The 23,641-nt window shown below is 34.4% G+C and overlaps 4 protein-coding genes across 5 annotated transcripts; 3 read left to right on the forward strand and 1 right to left on the reverse strand.

Moving 5' to 3' along the window:
* Positions 1-1,113: 1,113 nt before the first annotated feature.
* LOC116124242 (autophagy-related protein 9) lies at positions 1,114-7,429 on the forward strand. 2 transcript variants are annotated; one of them, XM_031409941.1, is made up of 11 exons: positions 1,114-1,434; positions 2,076-2,160; positions 2,487-3,138; positions 3,256-3,576; positions 4,133-4,355; positions 4,623-4,802; positions 4,909-5,115; positions 5,692-5,769; positions 5,874-5,944; positions 6,074-6,184; positions 6,271-7,429. In XM_031409941.1, the coding sequence occupies exons 3-11, from the start codon at positions 2,558-2,560 to the stop codon at positions 7,103-7,105; spliced, it is 2,607 nt and encodes an 868-aa protein (XP_031265801.1). In that variant the 5' UTR covers positions 1,114-1,434; positions 2,076-2,160; positions 2,487-2,557; the 3' UTR covers positions 7,106-7,429. The 2 variants fall into 2 exon arrangements, with proteins under 2 accessions (XP_031265801.1, XP_031265807.1); XM_031409947.1 differs by lacking the exon at positions 2,076-2,160.
* A 2,750-nt stretch (positions 7,430-10,179) lies between these two features.
* LOC116124266 (protein KINESIN LIGHT CHAIN-RELATED 3) lies at positions 10,180-12,670 on the forward strand. Its single transcript, XM_031409961.1, has 2 exons — positions 10,180-11,959; positions 12,216-12,670. The coding sequence occupies exons 1-2, from the start codon at positions 10,299-10,301 to the stop codon at positions 12,430-12,432; spliced, it is 1,878 nt and encodes a 625-aa protein (XP_031265821.1). The 5' UTR covers positions 10,180-10,298; the 3' UTR covers positions 12,433-12,670.
* Positions 12,671-14,370: 1,700 nt separating this feature from the next.
* Positions 14,371-15,785, reverse strand: LOC116124257 (RING-H2 finger protein ATL16-like). Its single transcript, XM_031409954.1, has one exon. The coding sequence runs from the start codon at positions 15,618-15,620 to the stop codon at positions 14,577-14,579; it is 1,044 nt and encodes a 347-aa protein (XP_031265814.1). The 5' UTR covers positions 15,621-15,785; the 3' UTR covers positions 14,371-14,576.
* Positions 15,786-18,733: 2,948 nt separating this feature from the next.
* LOC116124151 (hyoscyamine 6-dioxygenase-like) lies at positions 18,734-20,127 on the forward strand. Its single transcript, XM_031409866.1, is given in 5 exon segments — positions 18,734-18,802; positions 18,804-18,932; positions 19,021-19,271; positions 19,363-19,681; positions 19,835-20,127. Coding segments are annotated over 5 exon segments (1,020 nt in total). The 3' UTR covers positions 20,087-20,127.
* Positions 20,128-23,641: the final 3,514 nt, after the last annotated feature.

Consider the following 23,641-nt stretch of genomic DNA (forward strand, 5'->3'; position numbering starts at 1 on the left):
TTTCGGATTACATTAAAAAATTTCCAATTGATAACATAAAATATTAAAATTGCCTAATACATGTGAGTTCTATAACGTACTCTTTTTTTTTCAGTTAAGGTGTCCGAACTATGGGTGAAAACCAAGCTGAAAACCTCAGCTCAGATTGATTTGGCTCGACTCGACATTAGTCGAGTTCAAGTAGCTCGAACAATTCCACGGGTCAAGTTCGATCAATGAACAAAAATATTAAATTAAACTTGATTAAAACTCGATTAATTGAGCTCGAATTCGACTTTTAGGTATTGAGTTCGTGTTCGACTCGATTATTTAGGCTTGAACTCGAACTCGATATTATAGCAATCGAGTCCAGTTCAAGTACCAACATACTCGACTCGATTTCACCCACAGTCAGAACCAATTTATGCGCACTTCGACTAATCTTCGAGGGAGACTAATACAATAATTCACTGTGATAATCTCTCACTTAAATTAAGGATGATTGTGCATTTATTCAAACTATCATCAATTCACCCTAACCATCTGGTTATCTACCCGAACCATCTAGTTACCCACGTATGAGTTTATAATATAAGACATTAACTACTATTTCATAAATTTATGATTTAATAAAATCATAATTGCATTGTGATCTTATATTAAACAATTAACCTCTAATAGAGTAAAAAATTAGTTAGGTTTGATTCAATAAATTTAAACAAATTGCTTTAAACTGATTGAAAATCAAAAGACTTCCCAAGTCATGTTTTTGTCACACATTAATCTAAAGTCAAAGAATCATGTCATAATAATCCCTCGTTATAAATATTTTTGAAATTTTTGTTTTCTTAAAACACAAGTATTGTAATGTGCATTGTATAATACAACAAAACGGATGAGAATTTCAATGTATTTATTATTTAATAGAGTTGACTTTTTTCTATGGACAGCCCAAACAGAAATCCACAAGCCCAATAAACAATGGCATATGGCCCAACCCTAAATTACCGATCGGCTAAGTAAAACTAAAGCTTCACTACATTTCTCATCTGCTAAGCTCTTTCTGCTGAACTTGCTTTAACTAATAATAAAAAGAGAGTTATGGTTTAAATATCTAGAAAAGGAAGGTATTACAATTAGAATTACTCATCTTCACGTTTCCCTTGACAAACTCAAAACTGAGAATAACAAATACAAATACGATTTATATAAAACTACAATCTCAACCCCTTACTATTAATAACAATTACCTATTAAACTCATTTCACATAATTATTCCTCTTTCTTCCACGCAATCAAGTACCGACCAAACACAACACAATCAAAACCTTGAATCGTTTCGCCTTCTCTTTCTTTTCTTTATCTCGTATTCCGTTAACTTCATTCCTTCCCACGATCAATATTTTCTGGGCTTTAATCCTTCTTGAATTGTTTCTTTGCTTTCGTGGGTCGCAGGTAATTTCGTCTTTTGTTTTTTTATGTATTTTATTTGATTTTGTTCCACGTCACGCATTATAATTGAAATTTACTTGTTCTTGGTTATTTTATTTTATTTTATTTTATTTTTTTTTTTTTGAATGGGCAATAATTGGGTAATTGCCGTTTGGTTAGGAAGGGTTCGGTGCTTGTTTTTCGTATGGTATTTGTATATTATTTGATGTGGGCATGTGGGCTTTACTCTTAATTCATCAAAATTAGCTCCTTTTTGGCAAATTATATAACTTGTAGTGGGCATTGTTCTTGATTTTGGATTTTAGTGATTTGTGATCAGGGTAAAATTGTTTCTTTTGATATCCTTTCAATGAAAGTCAGTTGAGCAAGACTCAATTTTTGCAACTCCTTTCTGGGATAATAGAGGTGTGGTTTCTTTATGCTTCTCAATGGTGCTAGAGTTTAAGGGCTTTAAAATTTGTGATTAGAACTTCAATTTCAGTTGATTTCGAAACCTCTATGCAATCTGGTTGTACTCCCTTTGTCTAGCTTGGTGTCTGAAACCAAATGGTTCTCCAGGGGTGCCTATGCTGTGCATATGTATTGCTATTTCTTTTTATAGCATTGATTGAAAAACTTTTGCTGTTATATTTTCACTTTTTCAGGACAATAGAGGAGGACTAAATTAGAATTGATTGCACTGAATTAGAATTGACTGAACTCTACAATTGAGTTTTGACGAATGGAAAGGTATTTACTGCTTCAATGCATTTCATTTTCAAAAAGGAACTCTTAATAGTAGATTTAAGATACTTAGGATGCAAAAAAATCTAGCATCGTTGAATATTTTGGATCTCAGCATAACCGAGATGTTTTTGTATCCTTTTTCTTTGTGCTTTTTTTTATAGACATAAACATGGTGCATCCATGCTGGTAACAAAATTTTGATATAAGTAGTAATTGTCAATCACTTTTGATGGTCATTTTTTGTGCATTTTGTTGTTTGCTTTGTCATAAGTTTATTTTCCTATCCCTTACTGTGTACTTTAAATTTGTTTGTTTGTACGTGCTTGCAGGAGATTAATTTAACCATTTACACAGTTTGGGGAATGGACTGGCTGCTTTTGCCTACTGTCAGTGTTTGTAAATGATGTTCAGTGGGCAAAAGTTTGCAAATCCTCTCAATGTATTGAAGTGGAAATGGCATGGTGATTCATCATTGACAACAGGCTTGCTTGATGTGCCTTCTGAGGTGGAGTTGTCTGATTATGGACATGGAAGGGTACCAAGTCCCGGTAGTGAGAGCCCAACAGGGCTACTCAATGGTGAAAGCTTGAATACGGCTCCAATTGTTGATTTAGATTTGTTTTTTGAAAGGCTTTATAGCTACTACTGTGAGAAAGGACTTTGGTGTATTATAATAAAATGGATGGTTGAGCTTCTGAGCTTGGGTTTCACCATATGTTTCTCGGCATTTTTCTTATTGTATGTTGATTGGAATGGTCTTCGTAATGCAAAGTGTGGAATGGATGCTGTTGAATCTGGAATTAAGCCCTGTGATCTTGCTAAGGAAGCTCTTCATCAGCACCCATTAACCCCACTAACGCTTTCTAAAGCAATTATTATTGGATATTTGGGGTTATTTTCTATCTATTGGATCTTCTGTTTCTTGAGATTTTTTACTCAGTTGAAGGATACTCTAGGAATTCGTCATTTCTATTACAACAGGTAAGTCTGGAATTGATCTGTGCTAATCTGTTTTATGAGAGTGTTAGTTTGGCATTGGTGTAAAATCTATTTGTCTGATGGCACTTTATTATTGTGTGTGGTTACTATCTTCTGCAGTCTTCATGTTACAGACAGTGAAATCCAAACAATGCCCTGGGCAACCATTCTTGAGAAGGTTGTTCAGTTACAAAGTTCGCAGCAACTCTGTGTAGTTAAGGATCTTTCTGCTCATGATGTGATAATGCGTTTGATGAGGAAGGAGAATTACTTGATTGGAATGCTTAACAAAGGGGTGCTTGCTTTTCCAATTTCTCAGTGGGTACCCGGTGCTGGTCCAACTGTCAGATTTGGCTCAAATGGCTCACAGCATCGCCTAATACTTACCAAAACCCTAGAATGGACCTTGAATTGGTGCATACTGCAGAGTATGTTTGATCGGTAAGTTGGATTTTACGCAACTATCTGACCACGTAGGATTCTCAATTCACTTGTTTTTATTTTTATTTTTATGGCCTTCTTTAATTAGTGTTACTGGAATGTATCATGTTCCGTTTGTTTGGGCCAGATGACAAACTAGTTGCTTTGTATTACATTATTTACACCTCTAATTGGTTCTAAAATGTAATCCAGAATGTATGAAGCCCATTTATTTTGGGAATGTTGATAAGCTTGTTGCTTTCTTGATTAATGAATTCATTTAGAGCTCTTTACTATGAGTTTTCAAAGTAAACCTATAAATTTTCTTTGCATCTCGTGATAAACATTACTGTTGATCCAAAGAGCTTGATTACTGGGCACTGTGTTATATTGGCTCTAATTCCTAATGAAGACCATTCCCTGGTGCTACCATGACCATTGTAAAATCTTGTGAGGGGTGATCTAGGCATGATCTAAAACTATGTTTTCTTTCACTAATGGGGTGCTTGATAGAATCTTCGCATATGCTTCCTGAGGTACATTATCATTCTCTGATCAGAATTTATTAATTTTGCAGAAACTTTTGTGTCAGAAGAGACTTCATTTCTAATCCTAGAACCTTAAAGAAAAGGCTCATGGTTGTTGGGCTTGCAATGCTTATCCTTTCTCCATTTCTTGTCATATTTATGCTAGTATATCTCTTCTTAAGGCATGCTGAGCAATTCTACAATCATCCAAGTACAGCATCATCTCGAAGATGGTCAAATTTGTCAAGATGGATTTTTAGGGAATTCAATGAGGTACTGTAATTACTCTTTCTTTTACATCATTTTATACAGGAATTTTTTTTTTTTTTAATTATTATTTTTTTTTTTTTTATGGTGCACAAGACAGGTTTATATGTATTGCTGAAGTGATTGGGTGTATTTTATTTTATTTTTGTTAAAGAGGGTTTAACTTAATGTGCAGTACCTAGATTTCAAAGAGTTTCTTAAGCAAATGATGTTCTCTTTTTTGCCAACTCTACAGTTTTTCCTTTTATTAATGTTTTCATACTTGTTCTTCAGGTTGACCATTTATTCAAGCATCGGATCAATAGCAGTGTCATGCATGCTTCTGATTATCTGAAGCAATTTCCATCACCTATTATTTCTATCATAGCAAAGTTTATTTCTTTTGTGTCGGGTGGTTTCGCTGCTATCCTGATCATCATTGCATTTCTGGAGGAATCTCTCCTTGAGGGCCATGTAAAATATAATTTTGCTTTTGTCACCTTATATTAGATTCTATGGAAGTTGATAGTGATATACTGTTCTGCAATGTTTTAATAGCATCTTCTTTTAAACCATGTAGATATTTGGTCGCAATTTGTTTTGGTATGCTGCTGTGTTTGGAACCATAACAGCTATTAGCCGGGCTGCAGTTACGGATGAGCTCTTGGTCCTTGATCCAGAAGGGGCAATGTCTATGGTAGTTCAACATACACATTATATGCCAAAGAGATGGCGTGGTAAAGAAAATACTGAGATGGTCCGGATAGATTTTGAAACACTCTTTCAGGTTTGCTATGAAAGTTTCTTCTGTCCTTACTAAACTAGTAGCTGTATGCCTGTTTGAACCAAAATTTCCTGCAACTTTCCTATTAATAGAGCCCCTAATAATTGTAACTTCATTTAAAATTGGGCAATGCTTTTGAGAATATCATTCCAGTCTTGATAAACTTAAATCAACAAATTTGAAGTTATTGATTTGATTAATTTTGCACTGGCATGTGCAGCGTGGAATTTCTATTGTCAAAGAAATATGTTGCAAATAATTGTTTAAAATCCCCTCGTGTTATAGATATGACCAGAAATTGTGTTAGTTGTCAATATTCTTTGTTGCATGGTATAGCGGTAGCATTAACCCATGCCTATCACAGCCTTATCCCTGTGCTTCATGAGATGCCTGTGTACTGTTAATGCATGAATTGATTAGTGGTTTTTCCCCTGTAGGCATCATGTTCAATTTAGGGATTAAAATTATTAGATGCCTGAGTTCTCTTTAGCAAACGGCAAAACTGTAACTCTTTGGTTTTACATGAGAATTGAACCATCTTTTGTTCAGTGTTGTGACTTTCTTTTCTTTGCAATGCAGTATACTGGGATGATGTTACTTGAGGAGATGGCCTCCATTTTCCTCACTCCAATGTTGCTGTTATTTATTGTCCCTAAGGTTATTAATCCATATTATCTCTTGATAAACAGTTTCTCTAATTAATTACATTTACACCCACATATGCTAGTTTTAACTGAGACATTTTCTATTCTATGTTGCAGCGGGTGGATGACATCTTACAGTTCATTGCAGATTATACAGTGGATATTGAAGGTGTTGGCCATGTCTGCAGGTTTGTCTGTTCTGTTTATAATTGACAGTTTTGGAACCATTTTTGTTGAGGCATTCAATTGTAACCAATTATGAGCTCAGTTTTGTGGTTAACATTGAATAGATACTGTTTGGTAATTGTATTTGGCAGTTTTAGCACCTTTGATTTTCAAAACCATGGCAATAGCAATTATGGTTCTCCATATCATACACCTGGTACCCAGAGGAGCTCTCAAGGGAAAATGGAGAAATCGTTCTTAAGGTATGAATATAGTGATGCTAACAGTAGGATGGTCGAGATTTTGTGTTTGCTTATTAGCATATTATATCTTCTCATTTTCCTTGCAGTTTCCAGAGTAGCTATCCTTCATGGGAGCCAAATTCTCAGGGAAAGCAGTTCCTGTTAAATCTTAGAACTTTCAGGGAGCAAAAGTTGCAAGGACAAGGAATTAGAAATGCATATTCTCCACCAAGAATGTGGCGTGGGAGCCCAAATTTGAGAGGCAATGGAGACAGAAACAGCACCTTATTAAGGGAATTGCCTTACACTGCTGGAACTGGCTATCAGTTGGGTTCTTTGTGGCTAATTGATGTAGAACAGAAGAATCATCCATATCTTCTTGATTGGTATTATACTTCTCGATATCTACAGACAACTGATCATAGAGTAGACATACCAACTGTACCATATGAAGTGCCTGAGCATCGTCAAGGAGATTACTCGATGCCATCAAACCTCATGCAAAATGAAGCAAGATATGAAAAATACTGGGACCATGACAATGAAGGACGATTGCAGTCACATCTAGGGGCTTCTACATCAACTTCAGTCCTCCGGGAGAGTGTACTTCAGCATCATGATACTAGTAACTTGTTACAACCTACCCGAAGCGATTGGTGGGCTAGAACTAGAACTGGCTCATATGATGCAAGACCCCAGTCAAGTTTTCTTGAGCCTCCTGATTTCAATCAATACACTGCACATACTAATTATTATGATAACTTCTCAGAGAGAAGCTTAGAGGAGGTAGAACAGCACTTGGAGTGGAGAAATTCTCATGGGTTATCACGGACCACATATATGGATGACCTTGATGTAGGAGATCTTAATCTTCATTTTGATGATGTCTATAGCAAACCTCCTGAAACCCCTGTTGCGAGTCCAGAGCCCCCAAACTTTTGAGTAATAAATTCTCTTAGTTTGTTGAGAGGTTCTTGCTTTAAGCTTTTATGGAATGTGAATGTGAATGGGTTTCCTTGGCCTTGGGTGGACTCTGATATTTGGTCTGTATAAGGAAGGAAACTCAATTCTTTGTTGTATATAAGATTAGATTAGATTCTGTGTAGGCCTCCTTTAGAAGGTGATCAAGTCTACAAATACGAAGTCTTGTGAGCCTTCTGATAGTAAAGGCAAATTACAAGCTATTGATCATTTAAATTTCATACCATTAACGCAAATTGTTTTGTCTATAATGGAAATTGGGTTTAGTCGTATTATTTTCTTAAATCAGCTTTTGGTTCGTTTATGTCTATAAGAAACCAGTTTGCCATTTCCTTCTAAACCTGCTGCGAGAACTTGAAACTAGTTTTGGTTTTCTAGGTAGTTTTTTTTTTTTTTTTTAGGTAAATTATATTAAAAAGAAAAGATTTATAAAGCCTACAAAAAAGGTGGCCACCTACATCGGGATATACCCCGCGTAGGGTGCAAAAAATAAATAAATGCTTAAACTTGACACTATAATATTCTATTGGGATTCTATCTAAACCAACATGGGAGATAAAACCCAAGAGAAAAGATATAGCTAAGAAGCAACAGTAAACACCATCCTCAGACATCCCCAGGTTTGCTCCAAAACACATACAATGAACACAAAGAACACATACAAAACACAAGAAAACTCAAAGCAGAGAAATAAAGAGAGTGAGGATACACCTTGGCAAAGTCTTCACAAAACAAGGAGCAACTCAATAAGTTTTCTCTCGACGGAACACCATCTCACTCATCACATGTCCCAATAATGTTGGGAGTAAATGAGTGTTTTTGAAGATGTTCTAGAAAGTCCTCATGTATCAGCCAATTTCCTATTTTATAGGAAGATTTAATATTGCTAAATTCCTGGCTTTTGTCTTTCACACACTTTTTTTATAGTATTGATAATAGGTGAGTTTCCTTGCACTCTCCCGCAAAGATCCTACAATTTCGCTCCCTTCAAACCCAATACACCGTAGCCCCCTATCTAAGGTGACTTTTAGACTCTTACCTTTCCATTTCCTAGCAATGGGGGATGTAATCATGCCAAGGTCACCACATACCTTCAAACCCAATACACCGTAGCCCCTACTAGGTGACTTTTAGACTCTTACCTTTCATTTCCTAGCCAAATGGGGATGTAATCATGCTAAGGTCTAACCACATAGCCGAGGTCAGCAAGCATAAGGATTCTACTCCAAATAGATTTAGAAAAAGGGTATGCAAAAATGTTGGTCAAGAATTAGTTACAAAAACAACAGTAGCATTAGAAGTAGCACACATACCTATCAACTTGTCCTTTGTAGGTAATTTCTCCTTAATAGCCATCCATAAAACATGGAGTACCTTGGAATTACTTTTGAGAACCACACCAAGTCCACACCAATCAACTTTTGCTCCTCTTCTTCTAATGTCCTCCCAAACCGATTTCCTAGAAAAATACCCCCCAAGGTGAAGGTTGCCAACAAAACTTGTCCTTAACATAAAAGGTGTAAAATTCATGGAGTTTCTCATGTCCAGAGTTTGCTCTTCTTCCTCTAATTGCTCACTTCCAATTACACCCATCAATAACACCCAAGAGTGTGAAATTCACGGTAGTTCTTGGGTAGGATGGGCACAAAACCTAGCCTCGTGGGGACCCGTCCCACCCCGGTCTGAATGGGGATTTTCCCCTATCGTTCGGTTTTGGTAGGGATCGGACCTGATTAGCCCCAGAATTTAGGACGGGGTGGGCCGACCCAACCCGTATTTAATATATATATATACTATATATATATATATATATATATAATATATAATATATATATAATATATATATATTTATATTTTTAATAATTAAAAATCAATCGTATATACCTATATTAATTTTAATATTTGAAAATCAATCATATATACCTATAATAATTTTAATATTTGAAAATCAATTTACATTATACAATGACAAATTATAACTGTATAAGTATTTTGTAAAACTATATACAAATATGTAAAAAAATAAAACTAGATTAAATATAATAAATCATTGTATATATATAATATGTTAATGCTATGAAATAAAATTTATACATTCGACATTATATATGGTATACATTTGACATTGTACATTATATATTATATATTGTATATTATATATGGTATATACTATATAAGTATAATGTATATAACATATATATGTTGTACATTATAATTTATACATAATATGCTATTATCTATAATCTTACGTTAATACATAATATATATGTAATATATTATTTGTTGTTTTGATTGATTATAATGAATCAATAAATCATTATAATTTTTTTTTATTACTCATTGAATCATTATTTCAATTCTATTACCTAATTGTCTTTTTTATATTGTGATATCTATTTATTTAGAATTTATTATAATATATATGATAGTTATTTATTTAAAATTTGTTATAATATATATGTATAATGTAGCATATGTAATATATATTAAAGAGACATTATATATGTTAATACTTATTACTTAATACAATAATACATAATATTATACTCTTAATATATAATATATTTATACATATGTATAATGTATTATAATTATCATTTTGATATTTGGATTCATTATAATCATTAATCGGGGCGGATCTAACACTTGTTGGGGGTGAATATTTTAACAAAAAAATACTAATATGTATAATTGTGAGGTGAGTCTTTTTGCCGCTCATGTTTTGAATATTTTTATTATAGATATGTCACATATTGTAATATATTATTAATTTAGTATGATGGTTTTTAAATTTAATATGTATATTATAGATTTAATTTATTTTTTGATGATATGGTCTTTATGTTTAATATGTATATTATATGTTTAATTTTTTTTTTATTGATATATATGATTTAGAGAAAAGTATAATAAAACTAATAAGAATACAAAAGACCCCAAACGGGTACTTTGAGGAATCCCCGAACGTTACCTTAACGGAACGGGGCCATTGCTTGAGGGTGATAATCACCTCATCCATGACGACAAACGAAGAAGGCTGAACCCGAACCGAACCAACTGGCTGAACCAAACCAAAACCAAAACCAAAGGGAAAGGGTTTTATTAGGGTTTAGCAGAACAACAAAAATAACTAAAGAATCTTCTAAATTACACCATGAAAAGAGCTTCGATTTCGCTTCTTTTACACCTCTCTCGCCACAAACCTCGAAAGTTAACCCATCTTCTCACCAGAAATTATATTTCTGATCTCACCGCATCTTCTTCACCACGCAAACCCTGCTCTAAAACCCATGGCTTGTTCTTCAAAACCCACCAATATCAGACGAACCCATCTCAAAAACTCCACACCCTTGTACGGAATCCACCTCAACTCTCCTCTAGACAGAGAAAAATCAAAGAAAAATCTGATCTTGAAGAGGCTTTTGAGTCCGCAAAGACCACTGAAGAAATGCTTCAAGCTTTTAAAGAAATGGAGGCTTCTTTTGATGAGAGCGAGCTTGGTTTGGCTTCTCTGAAAATTGGTCTCAAACTTGATCAGCAAGGTGAGGACCCTGAAATGACTCTCTCTTTTGCTAATAGAGCTTTGAAAGCTCTTGACAGAGATGATAACAATAATAAACCGTCGTTACCTGTTGCTATGTGTTTACAATTGATGGGTTCCGCTAATTATACCTTAAAAAGGTTTAATGATTGTTTGGGGTATCTTAATCGAGCTAATAGGATACTGTGCCGGTTAGAGGAAGAAGGTTTAGGTGGAATGGAGGATATTAGGCCGGTTTTGCATGCTGTGCAGCTTGAGTTAGCCAATGTGAAGACTGCGATGGGTAGACGAGAGGAGGCTTTAGAGCATCTTCGGAAGTGTCTAGAGATTAAGGAGTTGACTCTGGAGGAAGACAGTAGGGAATTAGGAGTGGCAAACAGGGATTTGGCGGAAGCATATGCTGGAGTTTTAAATTTTAAAGAGGCATTGCCGTTTGGTTTGAAGGCTTTGGAGATTCATAAGAATGGACTGGGGCATAATTCTGTAGAGGTTGCACATGATAGGAGGGTTCTTGGGGTGATATATAGTGGGTTGGAAGAGCACCAGAAGGCATTGGAGCAGAATGAGTTGTCACAGAAGGTTTTGAAAAATTGGGGTCTTAATTCTGAGTTGCTTCGTGCAGAGATTGATGCTGCAAATATGCAAATTGCATTGGGAAAGTTCGAGGAGGCTATTGATACGTTGAAGGGTGTTGTCCAGCAGACAGAAAAAGATAGTGAGACTCAAGCATCGGTTTTTATTTCAATGGCAAAAGCGTTGTGTAACCAGGAAAAATTTCCTGACTCAAAGAGGTGTTTAGAGATTGCTTGCAGAATTCTAGATAAGAAAGAAACAGTTTCACCAGTAGAAGTTGCAGAGGCATACTCAGAGATATCAATGCAATATGAGACTATGAATGAGTTTGAAACTGCAATTTCATTGTTGAAGAGAACCCTGGCTTTGCTTGAGAAACTTCCACAAGAACAGCATTCGGAAGGAAGTGTTTCTGCTAGAATAGGGTGGTTACTTCTGTTGACAGGTAAGGTGTCTCAGGCAATTCCCTACTTGGAGAGTGCAGCGGAGAGATTAAAAGAGAGCTTTGGTCCCAAGCATTTTGGAGTGGGGTATATTTACAACAATTTGGGGGCTGCATACTTAGAATTAGATAGACCTCAGTCAGCTGCACAGATGTTTGCCGTTGCTAAAGATATCATGGATGTCTCACTTGGTCCTCATCATGCTGATTCAATTGAGACATGTCAAAACCTTTCAAAGGCATACAGTGCTATGGGAAGGTAAGACTGTTTTACCCGCTCTCTTGTTTCATTGCCTTCACAGGGTAATTTATTACTCAAATTGCATTGATTGTTGGTTACAGAAAAGCTGAATTACACTTGAATCTTTTTAGATTAAGTAGATATAACTTTTTTGATGCTGATATGTAAACATATGTGTAATCTGCTTGTATGTATTTGCTTTGGCAGCAATTGACATGAAATGAAATGTGTTTAGGTAAGATATATTATTTAAAAAATTTCCTGGATGTTGCAGTTATTCCCTTGCAATTGAATTCCAGCAGCGAGCAATTGATGCCTGGGAAGGTCATGGACCGAGTGCAGAAGATGAACTGAGAGAAGCCCATCGACTTCTTAAACAATTAAAGAATAAAGCCCGTGGCACATCCACTATCGAGCTTCCAACAAGGGCCTTGCCTTTGCCTCATGCTGATCACTCTAACCAAAGCTCGGAACCAGATAAGCACAGTTAATTAGAACTGCTTTATAAGCCAAACTGATGCATGATCTTGGAATGTACTACTGATGGGGTATGTTTGTTGACATGGACTGGATTGGATAATAAGAGAAGACAGACAGTATTAATTTGTTTTAAAACTGTGTTTTGCGTGTGACTGTAGTATTTCTAGCTATGGACTAAATGACCTCTTGTGTCCCTGGATGACGCTGGGAGCAGATTTGCACAGAGAAGTCTAGTTGCAGTTATTTCTAGTTGTTGTTCGCGATGCTTTTAGACTTTTATTTTTATTATATTTTAGTTACTTTATTAATATTATAAATAATTTTAGTATTATATACATTCAATAATTTATTTTATTATTATAGAAATTTTTATTTTATTTTTATCTAGATTTGTTTAACAAGAAGTTTTAAAGTGTACATGTAAATATTGTCCAGTCTTAGTCCTAATTCATTGTGATCCACTCCAATAGTGAATGTGAAATCAGGATTAAGTTATTTTACGGGGTATTGTTTTGGTATAAATATAATACTCTGATTATGAATCACCAGAAAGACACATGACTGTGATTACCAATTTATTACCCTTTGCTATTGAGAACTTTTGGTTCCTTAAAGAAGCATCGGCTTTGATGGCAAATCAAAGTATGCTTTACCTCTATTGCGTTTCCAGTGCTTCATAATTTGGTAAGAAGGCTGTCTCATGTTTGTCATGTAATATGCTTGTACTGATTGCATTTGCATCACATTATGAGAAAATGCATTATAAATTTTATTGTTTGGGTACGGAGAATATTGCAAAGATCATTAATGGAAGCTCATTCATTGAGCTAGTGGCGTGGCTCTTGATCACCACGTTTGTGCTTATTGTTCACTTAATATCTCACTGTATCAAGGACAAATGAGATGAGTAGATCGAGTAAGTTACCCCGAGTTTAGTCATAATGCTCCCAGGGCAATAGGTATTGTAATTGAGTGGGAGAGATAATGTTCTGTTGCAATGATGAAATTAAGCATTTTAGGTTAAATATCTTGATGATGTTCTCTGTTCATATTGATAAGGCCTTGACCTAAGTCCTGCATATTGATATTGATCAGTGGTTTTTCTTTCTTCTGTTGAATCTTTATGAATAAAAAAGGACAGAAGCTTATTTAGGAGCTTTGAAATATAGACTTGGTAAGATCTTTCCTCTTTGCAAACATTGAGTTTTTATCTGTCAATTTCACTCTGAATCAGGGTGTTAACTTAATTTTGTATCAGCCCTGAAGATGTCCTGAGTTGAGTTCTACTTGCTTGTGTAAGCCATTTAACAAGTTTTATAAAACTCGAGTATGTGTCGAGCTGATCTCACTGGACCATGGGAACTTTCATTTTTCTCTTTTTTCAATGGCACATTTTGATGAATAATGAGTGGTAATCAAATTGCGCACCGTTGCTACAAGTCAAGTTGAACATGACCCTGAAGCTCACTAATGACCAATTTTTTCTGAGGAAAGTCTCTAAAGATGAGCACAGTTGACATTGCTTAAGATGATATAAAAGTACCGAAATACTACCTTAGCGAATGATTATGTTTTGCTAGAGAAGGCCATAGGCAGAATGGACTCTCCCTTTCTATTAAAGCTTTTGAGCAAAGAGACAAACATTGGTTCTTTATGCTGAAAACAATGAAAAACACTGAAATCATAATTAAACATGAACTTAAGCTGATAATTTGTTTCTGCTCTTCACCAACATCCAAATAATTACTGCAAGACAAAAAGAGGTTGGTGATCATTCCATTGTTTTACTTATTATCCTCATTATTTGGGTCCCTTCGCTCTGGCTTCCATTCTGAGAGACTCCATATGAAAAGAATTGAAAGCAATCATTCTCATTCATGAGAAAGAAACTCACAGAAAAATAAAGATAGTCTTATCCACTCATAATGGTTTAGTAATAATTTCATACCAATCCCCACATTTCACTAAGAACCACATTGGCTTTTTTTTTAAAAACTTTTCTGACTATGTAAAAGATCAATCCAAAGTCACTCTGTACTCATCTAACTACTCACTGGCATCCTAAAGTTTCTACCAACTCAATCTCAGAACCAAGAACCAAGAATCAAAAGAAAATTGACAATTGATATTCAAATTAAACTTTATCACACTATAGCTAAAATTCAACAGGTAGAACAGCATTTCTTGATCCCCTGCCATGTCTAAATGGGAGAAAGGCTCTCTGGGATCTGGTGCTACATTCTTCATTAGTATTAACCTCTCTATGATGCCCATTTTGTTGAACAATTGCTTGAACAGTTAAGTAAAGCTGTCGATCCGCCGCAGAATCTAGTGAGAAGGATCTCCTAATAGGTTGGATAGGGAACCGATCATCTTTCTCTCGTATATCAATGCACTCATCCCCCATAATTGATTTATGGTGGCCTTTTTTTGGTTTTAAGTTCTTAAGCTTCTGCTCTGACCTCTTTGGTGAACGACCTCTTGGCTGAACAAAAACCTCACTTGAATTCTCTCTTTCTTGTCGCCTATGAGGGAACAAAACATCTTCATCTTCTCCTAATTCAATTACCACAAAATCCTCATCACCACCCATGAGGCTATCAGTATATTGCTGTGAGCCTTGAGGTGAAGATCTTGGTGCAATTATTTGATCGAAGGGACATCGAGTTGTGCCTGAAATGCTTGTCCTGCAAAGAGGGCAATTGCCATTGCTTTGAAGCCATATGTCAATACAATCTAAGTGGAAAGCATGGCCACAGTTTGGAAGAACTCTTAGCATATCTTGTTCTTGAAATTCATTCAAACAAACCACACATCCATAGATATTTATCTCCTCACCTTCTTCTCTTCTGAATTGACAAGTTGGGATATCGCGAATGACTGAATCATCGAGTCCACGGTTCCACATTGTTGGAGAGAAGGCTATAAATGGTTCTTCATTCTGTCTAGCTCGCAAAATAGAAAATCGCCTCAGAAGATTAAGTCGTTGCCAGTTATTGCAGCATTTAGTCACAAACATGTAATAGCTAATTAGCAAGAAAGCTGTGCCCATGATACTTAGAACAGCAATTGCTAGAATAGGAAAAGCTGAATCTGAATTTTGCGTTGCAGGCACTTGATTTGTCAAGATTTCTTGGTTTTTGATGGGTGCTAGAGCCTGAGCTCCCAGGTTATAGAAGTGTTTGTGGTTTCGTGCCATAAGCAAACCACTCCAGATGAAAAAAATATAAGATTTTTGAAGTAAGGATTCAGGAAATGTGAGTTTGACTAATGAGGTTCATACATAGATATGAATCAAATTAAGAATATATTCAAAGGGAATCTGAGAGTGAGATAGAACACAGAGACAAGATTTATATATAACTTATGAAGATAAACCAAGTGGGATAAAAGAGCTGAGTTTTTTACTATAAATCAAAGATTTGAATGCTTATACAGTATATTAAAAAAGCTTGAAAGGTAGCACATGTACATGTAATTATCAAATTGCATAGAATGCACGAGAGAGGTGGCATAAAGAGATGACCAACTGTCCTCATGGCTTCCATGTTAAGCAAGAAATATGAAAGCCCTTTTATTTTTTGAAGCAGTGAACCCAGTGAACTAGAACCATCGCCATCATCATCTGTTCACCCTTTGAAGTGCAGTGTAGGTCCCATAATTTCATGCTTTGATTCAAGGAAGAGATTAATTGCATTATACTTTATTTTTTCTTCTTTTTGCAGAACGAAACTGGAAGACCCTACAAACTATAGTGTATTGATGCCATATATAACTTAATAATAAAAACTTAATCAGGGGCTTCGATGAATTTACAGGACGGAGGTCAAAAATTTGATTTAGAAAGTCAAAATATATAATAGAAGATGCATAAAGTAACCATTTAAAGGGATGTAATTTATATGTTATCACCTGAGTGTTGTTCTGTAAAGGTAATCAAAATGAGACTTATTAGATTCTTTCATAAGGGTGTGTTGAAATGCAAAATGGAATGCAAATAATATGTTGACATAATTGTGAAAAAAATATTATGTTTATTTATTTTAGGAGATTTTATATATTATTACAATATTATGTTTCTTTATTATATAGCTTAATTTTATTATAAATAGGTAATGTTGATTTAATTAAAATCAATTCAATAATAATTGAATTCACTAAATTATCTCATTGAGTCTCATTTGCTCATATTTTCGACAACCAGGTTGAATCATCTTTCGCTCAGTTAGCACAATAATCATTTAGCCTCTCTTTCTGTCCTCACAGTTCAAACTGATACTCGGTTAGTACAATACTTAATTAGTCTTTCTTTTATGTCCCTACAATTCAAACAGATACTCAGTTAGATTTTTCCAATGGTAAACAACCAAAACTCAAGTAGCAATCAACTGCTCCAGATGTAGAATCAACTCCCGACTGCCAATGCGGCAACCACATATGCAGGTAACGACAACATTCGCATAAATTATGCAAGCTTATGGTTTATAACCACAAGCTTGAGGGAGAGTGTTGAAGTACATAATGGAATGCAAATAATCTATTGCTTAATTGTGAAAAAAATATTATGTTTCCTTATTCTAGTAGATTTTAGATATTATTACAATATTATATTTCCTTATTATATAACTTAATTTTATTATAAATAGGTAATGTTAATTCAATTCTAATCAATTCAATGATGATTGAATTCACTAAATTATCTCATTTAGTCTCCTTTACTCGTATTTCCGACAGCTGAAGTACAAGGAGAAAAGTTGAAATAAAAAATATATAAAAAAAAAAAAATGAATTTTAGGGGTTAACCTCGGTGCTTGTTATCTTTTATTAATGGATTATTACTGTTAGCTTTGTTTATAGTTCTTGCTGGCTGAGAGATTTAAGAAAATATGAGACAAAATAGAAAAATATTCCATTAATCAGAAGGATGTATTGTGGTACTCTTTTCCTAATTATCAGGACAACAATTTTCTTTGGTTCTTAAAGGTCCTAATTCTCTGTAGAAATAATTTTTTTTTTCCTGATGGTACGGACATTAAAGCTACGATAGGAATATCAACGGGGATTCTTAATTATCGGATTAGGGTTTTCATTTTTATTCAAAGGGATAACGCTCTGTATTTGAATAATATGTTTTCCCTTCTTGTTTACCCAAAATCATATCTTGTTCTGAAATTTTGCCAATAATTAACTCCCAATCTCCAATATCTTATTATTCCTGTCAAATCTCAAAGGAAAAAGTGTATGATTTGTCACGATTAACATTAAGATGGTTGTTGTGGTGTCTCCCTCATAGTCAAATATTCACCCGTGTTTGAGTAGTATCACTGTTCATTGACTTGAGCTTGAGACTAGTTATATATGAATATGAATATCAACAGTTTGTTACTTCACCATTTCAAAAAGCCCAACCTTCCCTTTTATTTCTACCTTTTTTGTGTTGTACCTTTCAGTCTTAATATGAATATCAATTCGCGCTAGAATCTAATTCATTCCTCTTTATTCAGAGTTAATCACCAGAGTTTATTGCGAAAATGCCCAAGAAATAGGTACTTAATTGTGTATAACTCTGAAATTGTTTATTGTCATTATAAAAGAATTTGTTAGCTGGAATTTAGATACACACGTTTTCCGCATAAAGTAAGTGATCTCAAATTCAGTATTTTCTATTATAAAAACTCAGAACTACCATTCAGTGGTTGAAGTCAATAACTACTCGTCTTCGAATTTGAAGATCAAGTATATTCAGATAAGTGTTCACTCAATTTCTGACTTGGTAAAACTTGAATCGTTTAAGCTCTGCTTGGACCTTAAATACAAAATGGGCACATAGGCTGGCTCACACTCCAACTTATCGCTCGGGCTGGTTAAATCTAAGGTTAATAGGTGCAGGGTTTGTTAATTACTTCAAAATCCTGCGTTCGTTTCTGCCGACAAAGAGAATGAATAATTTAATTTCTGCCAAAAAAATAGAAGGAATAATTTACATCATCGCCTTAGGAATTAAAAAGGAAATTTGAACCAATTATTTGAGGCAGAATTAGTTTTCCAAAAGAGCGATACTAACTTGTTCTATTAAAAAAACAAGATATGAATTATTATTCTTATCTTTTGCTACTATTATTAGCAAGCTAGCTACTGATGCATGTCCATCTCACTTACCCTATATACAAAAAAGCAAGTTTTCATACGATTTTATTTAATTTGTTTCTTGGTCAACCGATTGCAAGCATCTTTTATAAGTCCTCAAGCATTTGCCTTCGTTTAAGAGCCATTGAATTACACCCTTTTTGCTCTAGAGTTGTCATCATAATCATGGAGAAACTTGTTTCAAGCTGGTTTGAAGTTGAACTTCTCCCTGAACCGTATGTCTTCCCACCAGAAAAAAAGGCCCGGAAAAGTCAGTTTTCCTCTAGGAAAGTCCATTCCTGTACTTGATCTTGGCAGTAGTAATGATCAAAATGAAACCATTCAGCAAATTATGAAGGCTAGTGAAGAGTTTGGATTTTTCCAGGTTTATGCCATCCTCCCTTTGTTTGGTTAAGATATAGTTTTGACCGTTTCTTATATATCTGCTTTCTTACGAAATTTTTCATAAACAGGTGATCAATCATGGAGTTTCTAAAGATTTAATAGATGACACAATGAATGTTGCCAGGGAGTTCCATGCAATGCCAGCTCAGGACAAGGTTAATGAATGCTCCAAGGATCCCAATGGTAGCTGCAAACTTTACACAAGCAGCGGAAATTATGATACTGAAGAAGTTTATTACTGGAGGGATTGTTTAACCCACCCTTGTTATTCTTTAGAGGAATACATGCAATTCTGGCCTGCAAAACCAACCAAATATCGGTACACGGTTTCAAACTTACTACTTAGTTCCATTTATTGACCCGACAGAAGTAATGTTTGCTAATTTCTTCCATTTGAATCAAATTTTCAGAGAGGTTGTTAGCAGATATTCAGTTGAGGTAAGGAAGCTGGGGTCTAGGATCTTGGAACTAATTAGCGAAGGACTAAAACTCCGCACTAGCTACTTCAGTAGTGGTCTTAACGAAAGTCCAACAATAGTCATCAATCACTATCCGCCATGTCCTGACCCAACCTTAACTTTGGGAATACCTAAGCACCGTGATCCCACTGTCATCACTATTCTTCTTCAAGGGGATGTTCATGGTCTTCAAGTCTTCAAGGATAGCGAATGGATTGGTGTTGAACCTCTTCCTCATGCATTTGTGGTTAACATGGGCTATGTGTTACAGGTATATATAGCAAATTATTATTATTCCCTTTACATGAAATCATGCAAAAGCAAGGTTTGGATTCGTAGCTAGACAACGTTATCATTGGTGGGTTTATCTTTTTAATGTATGCTGCTCACTTTGACAAATTTTACATGATAATCCGAGGTGTAGATAGTCAGCAATGGCAAACTTAAAGGCGCTGATCATCGAGTAATGACAAATTCAAGTCATGCTAGGACAACTATTTCTGTCTTTGTGCATCCATCAAGTGAAACTATTATAGAACCTGCAAAATCTCTGCTTAATGCTTCTAATCCCCCGATCTATAGAGCCCTCAAATTTAAAGACTTCCAAAATGAATTTTTATCCAAAGCTGCTGATGCTGAAGCTCTCCACCAGTTTATTAGCTCTACAACTGATTAACCAGCAGTTCAATTTGTTTTTGTTAGAATATTAAAGATACACGTAAGGCATTTGTATGATCACCAATGGTGGTGCTCTCTATATAGAAATAGTTTATGCTCACCAAAACAAATTTATTCTGTCGGCAATGTTACTTTCTCAGATTGCTTTCTTGTAAATCAGATTGTCGGCAAGAATAATTTTTATTAATTTACTTTACAGTTTTTCCTCAGCCCCTTAAGGGTTGTTTGCACAAGATTTTGTGACAAAAATCTGGAAGTACTCTTGAAATTGCATTTAATCTGTTATATCTTGTAAGAACACCTTGTTACTATATCTTGTATCCATTTTAAAAATTATAAAGGATATTTAATTCAATTTTTATAATAAAACAATTATAATTCATTAAAATTGACAAATTAATTAAAAAAAAAAGGACACCCTTCTAGTTGAGCATGATCCAAGCCTAGGTCATATCAGGTGCAATTGTTAACTTGTAGAACAAAAAACTGAGGTAAGGCCGAACTATTTTAAAATTATGCTACGAAAAGCTAATCATATGTCATATTCAAGCTGTTGTAAGCAATTACATCAATAATCTTCTTGATCTCAGCTAGTATTTTGAAGTACTGCAAAAACACATCTGACAACCTTGTCATCCTTTAAATGCTTTTGGCCTCTCAAAAGTCAACTTGACTTGGTGAAGGAAACATTCCTTTCTCAATCATTTCCATTTTTTATTTTATTTCGGTTTACATATATTACGCCGTTCACCAGTCAGTCACCAAACTCACCCTCACGGTTTTGTTCAAAAATTTAGCCAAGTAATTTTGTGATTGCCAATGTTTCTAATAAACAAACTTCCTAAGTAGACTCTATTATTAGTAAACGCATAACCTATGAGAAAGTAATATACAGCTTGTTTATGTATGAGTTGATTGTGAATGGCTAAGTTTCCAAGCAATTCCACAGCCATTATTTCACTTCATTTTTGTACTAATAATTATTATATAAGCCCACATTATCTTCCAAATAAGATCACTGCTTCAATAATTAATTAGAAGATCATTCACTCATCTACATTGTAGCAAATGGATAAGCTCGTTTCAATATGGTATAAAAATTCATCCTTATCAGAGGATTATGTATCCCATCACTACAAGAAAAATGACTTTCGGCATCTAGCAAAATTAAACACCGAAAGTAAAATTTAAACGTTAAATCTCTTGCGCATCTAAATTTCGTAGTCGCCACGTAGTTGCAAAATTGCTATCGCATAAAGTATGGGCGTCTAAATTGTTGGTTAGACGCGGAAAGTTTTTTTTTGGCGACTAGCAAATTAGTCGCTAATTGCTGGTTGAAATAGTCCCACTGCTTAGACGCTAATTGTTCAAGGGTAATTTGGTAAAATGGCATCGCGACGAATCAATTAGTTGCAAAATATACCTTTTAGTGTCTAATAATTTGTCATGAATGCCACAAAAATTAGATAGTAAATGTGTAAGGGTAATTTTGTAAAAGGTTTTCGCAACTATTTTGTTAGCGGACGAATGTATTTTTTGGTGACCGAAATTTGGTGGTTAATTCTAATACTTTTAGACGCTGAATGTAGAATCCAAAAGGTTTTCACGACTATTTTATTAGTGGACGAATGTATCTTTTGATGACCAAAATTTTGTGGTTATTCTAATACTTTAGACGATAATGTGGAATCCAAAAGGTTTCACAACTTTATTAGTGGACAAATGTTCTTTTGGTGACCAAAATTTAGTGGTTAATTCTAATCATTTTAGACGCTGAATGTGGAATCCAAAGGTTTTCGCGACTATTTTATTAGAGGACGAATGTATCTTTTGGTGACCAAAATTTTGGTGGTTAATTCTAATAATTTTAGATGTTGATGATGTGGAATCAATTTGATAAATTACTTTTTGCTACTAAAAAATAGCGGCATAATGTGTTTTTTTTTAGAAGATATTAGTGGCAAAAGCTTTCGTATTGACCTAGTTTATACATTCAATATCCAAAATAATTGACACAATATAAAAATCTGATCACTAACATCAATATATATATTAATATATATATATATACAATATATACATATATATTAGTATATCATACTGGATTTTTATGTATGATAGCAATAAAAATCTAAAATGCATATCACGTGTGCATAACAAAAAAAAAAGCATGCACCACATTTTCACACTAGCTACTACTGTGATCTAAAAAAAAATGTCCACCCCATGTACACCATCTAACAGATATATGCAAACAATCTAAAATGAGGTCTTACCCCCATGTCAAAATTCTACTACCCTACAACAAAAAACTAATCATCAATATTGTTAGCATCTCGAGTGACCAATTGAAATTTTTGAAATAGTTGTAGCTAATGAGACAGTCTTCATCAGTTGGAGATGGTGATGGTTGTCGAGTTGGAGCTTTACCAGATTGTTGTAGTTCAAGGGCTATAGTTAGCTGCTTCACATCTCCAACATTTGTTTGTTGTTCAAGGCTTTTTATTTTTTGTTTTTGTTGATCAAATAAGATGATGCTCCTCCAATTTTAATCTTATTTTCTTGTTGTTGCACTATGCACCTTAACTCTGCTTTTGTTGCAGTATCATGATGCTCAGTCTATGAAATACAAATTTGGTTAATTTTGGAAGTTTACCCTAACTTCCTCACATATTCTGCTTCTGTTTTTTCACTTTCCCCTGCTTGTGTTTCATTTGCACTCTACATTTTTTCCTACCCAATTCAGTATAATCAATAAGTTACCAAGAACAAATAGCACCATAAAAGAAGACTACTCAAATTCACATAATATCACATCACCAAACAAAATAAAATTGATGGGTAGAAACAAGTATCTCACATATAATCAATCTAAACTTCAATTCCCTAGTTTTAAATTTTAAAGTTAAATATTTACATAAGTTTAAAAACAAGCTACATCATAAATAGTTATGAAAAACTACCCTTTCCATACATAAACTCTTAATGAGAATGAATTCCATCAAGGGATAAGTTTCACTCTTTTTATCACATCTTTATAGTGGAACTGCCCAAAAAATAAAACAAAAGGCTGGTTTTTACTACATAAAAGATAGGCATGGCAACAATGACCATTTTCATTCCAAAAGCCATTAATGTATACATCATCATATAAGGAAAACCTTCTAAAGTGTCATCAAATCAGCTTGTGGTAGGGTTGTTTCTCAGATATAGCAGGCCATGATTTAGAGGAAGTGATTAGAGCAAAAAAAGATGAAAAGGCTGATTTCAAAAAGAAAAAATAATGTCAGCTCAATCGGTCTATACTCCTTGTGGACTAACCTTCTCATCTATATGCAATATCCTACAATTTCCACGAGTCTTCATACTAACAAGATTCCTCTCATCAGAACATATACACAAGCAAAGCATATTTTTGTTTAGGAAAAAGCTACTCATTTTCACTACTCCTGATCACACACATAACATATAAGAGAAGACCTTATATCGATAATTGAAAGATGATCAATTACATAATGCTCTCTTGCTTGTTCATTAATCCACCCTTTCTCGG

This window comes from Pistacia vera, unplaced genomic scaffold (genome assembly GCF_008641045.1).
Source record: "Pistacia vera cultivar Batoury unplaced genomic scaffold, PisVer_v2 Contig1033, whole genome shotgun sequence".
Classification (NCBI taxonomy): Eukaryota; Viridiplantae; Streptophyta; class Magnoliopsida; order Sapindales; family Anacardiaceae; genus Pistacia; species Pistacia vera.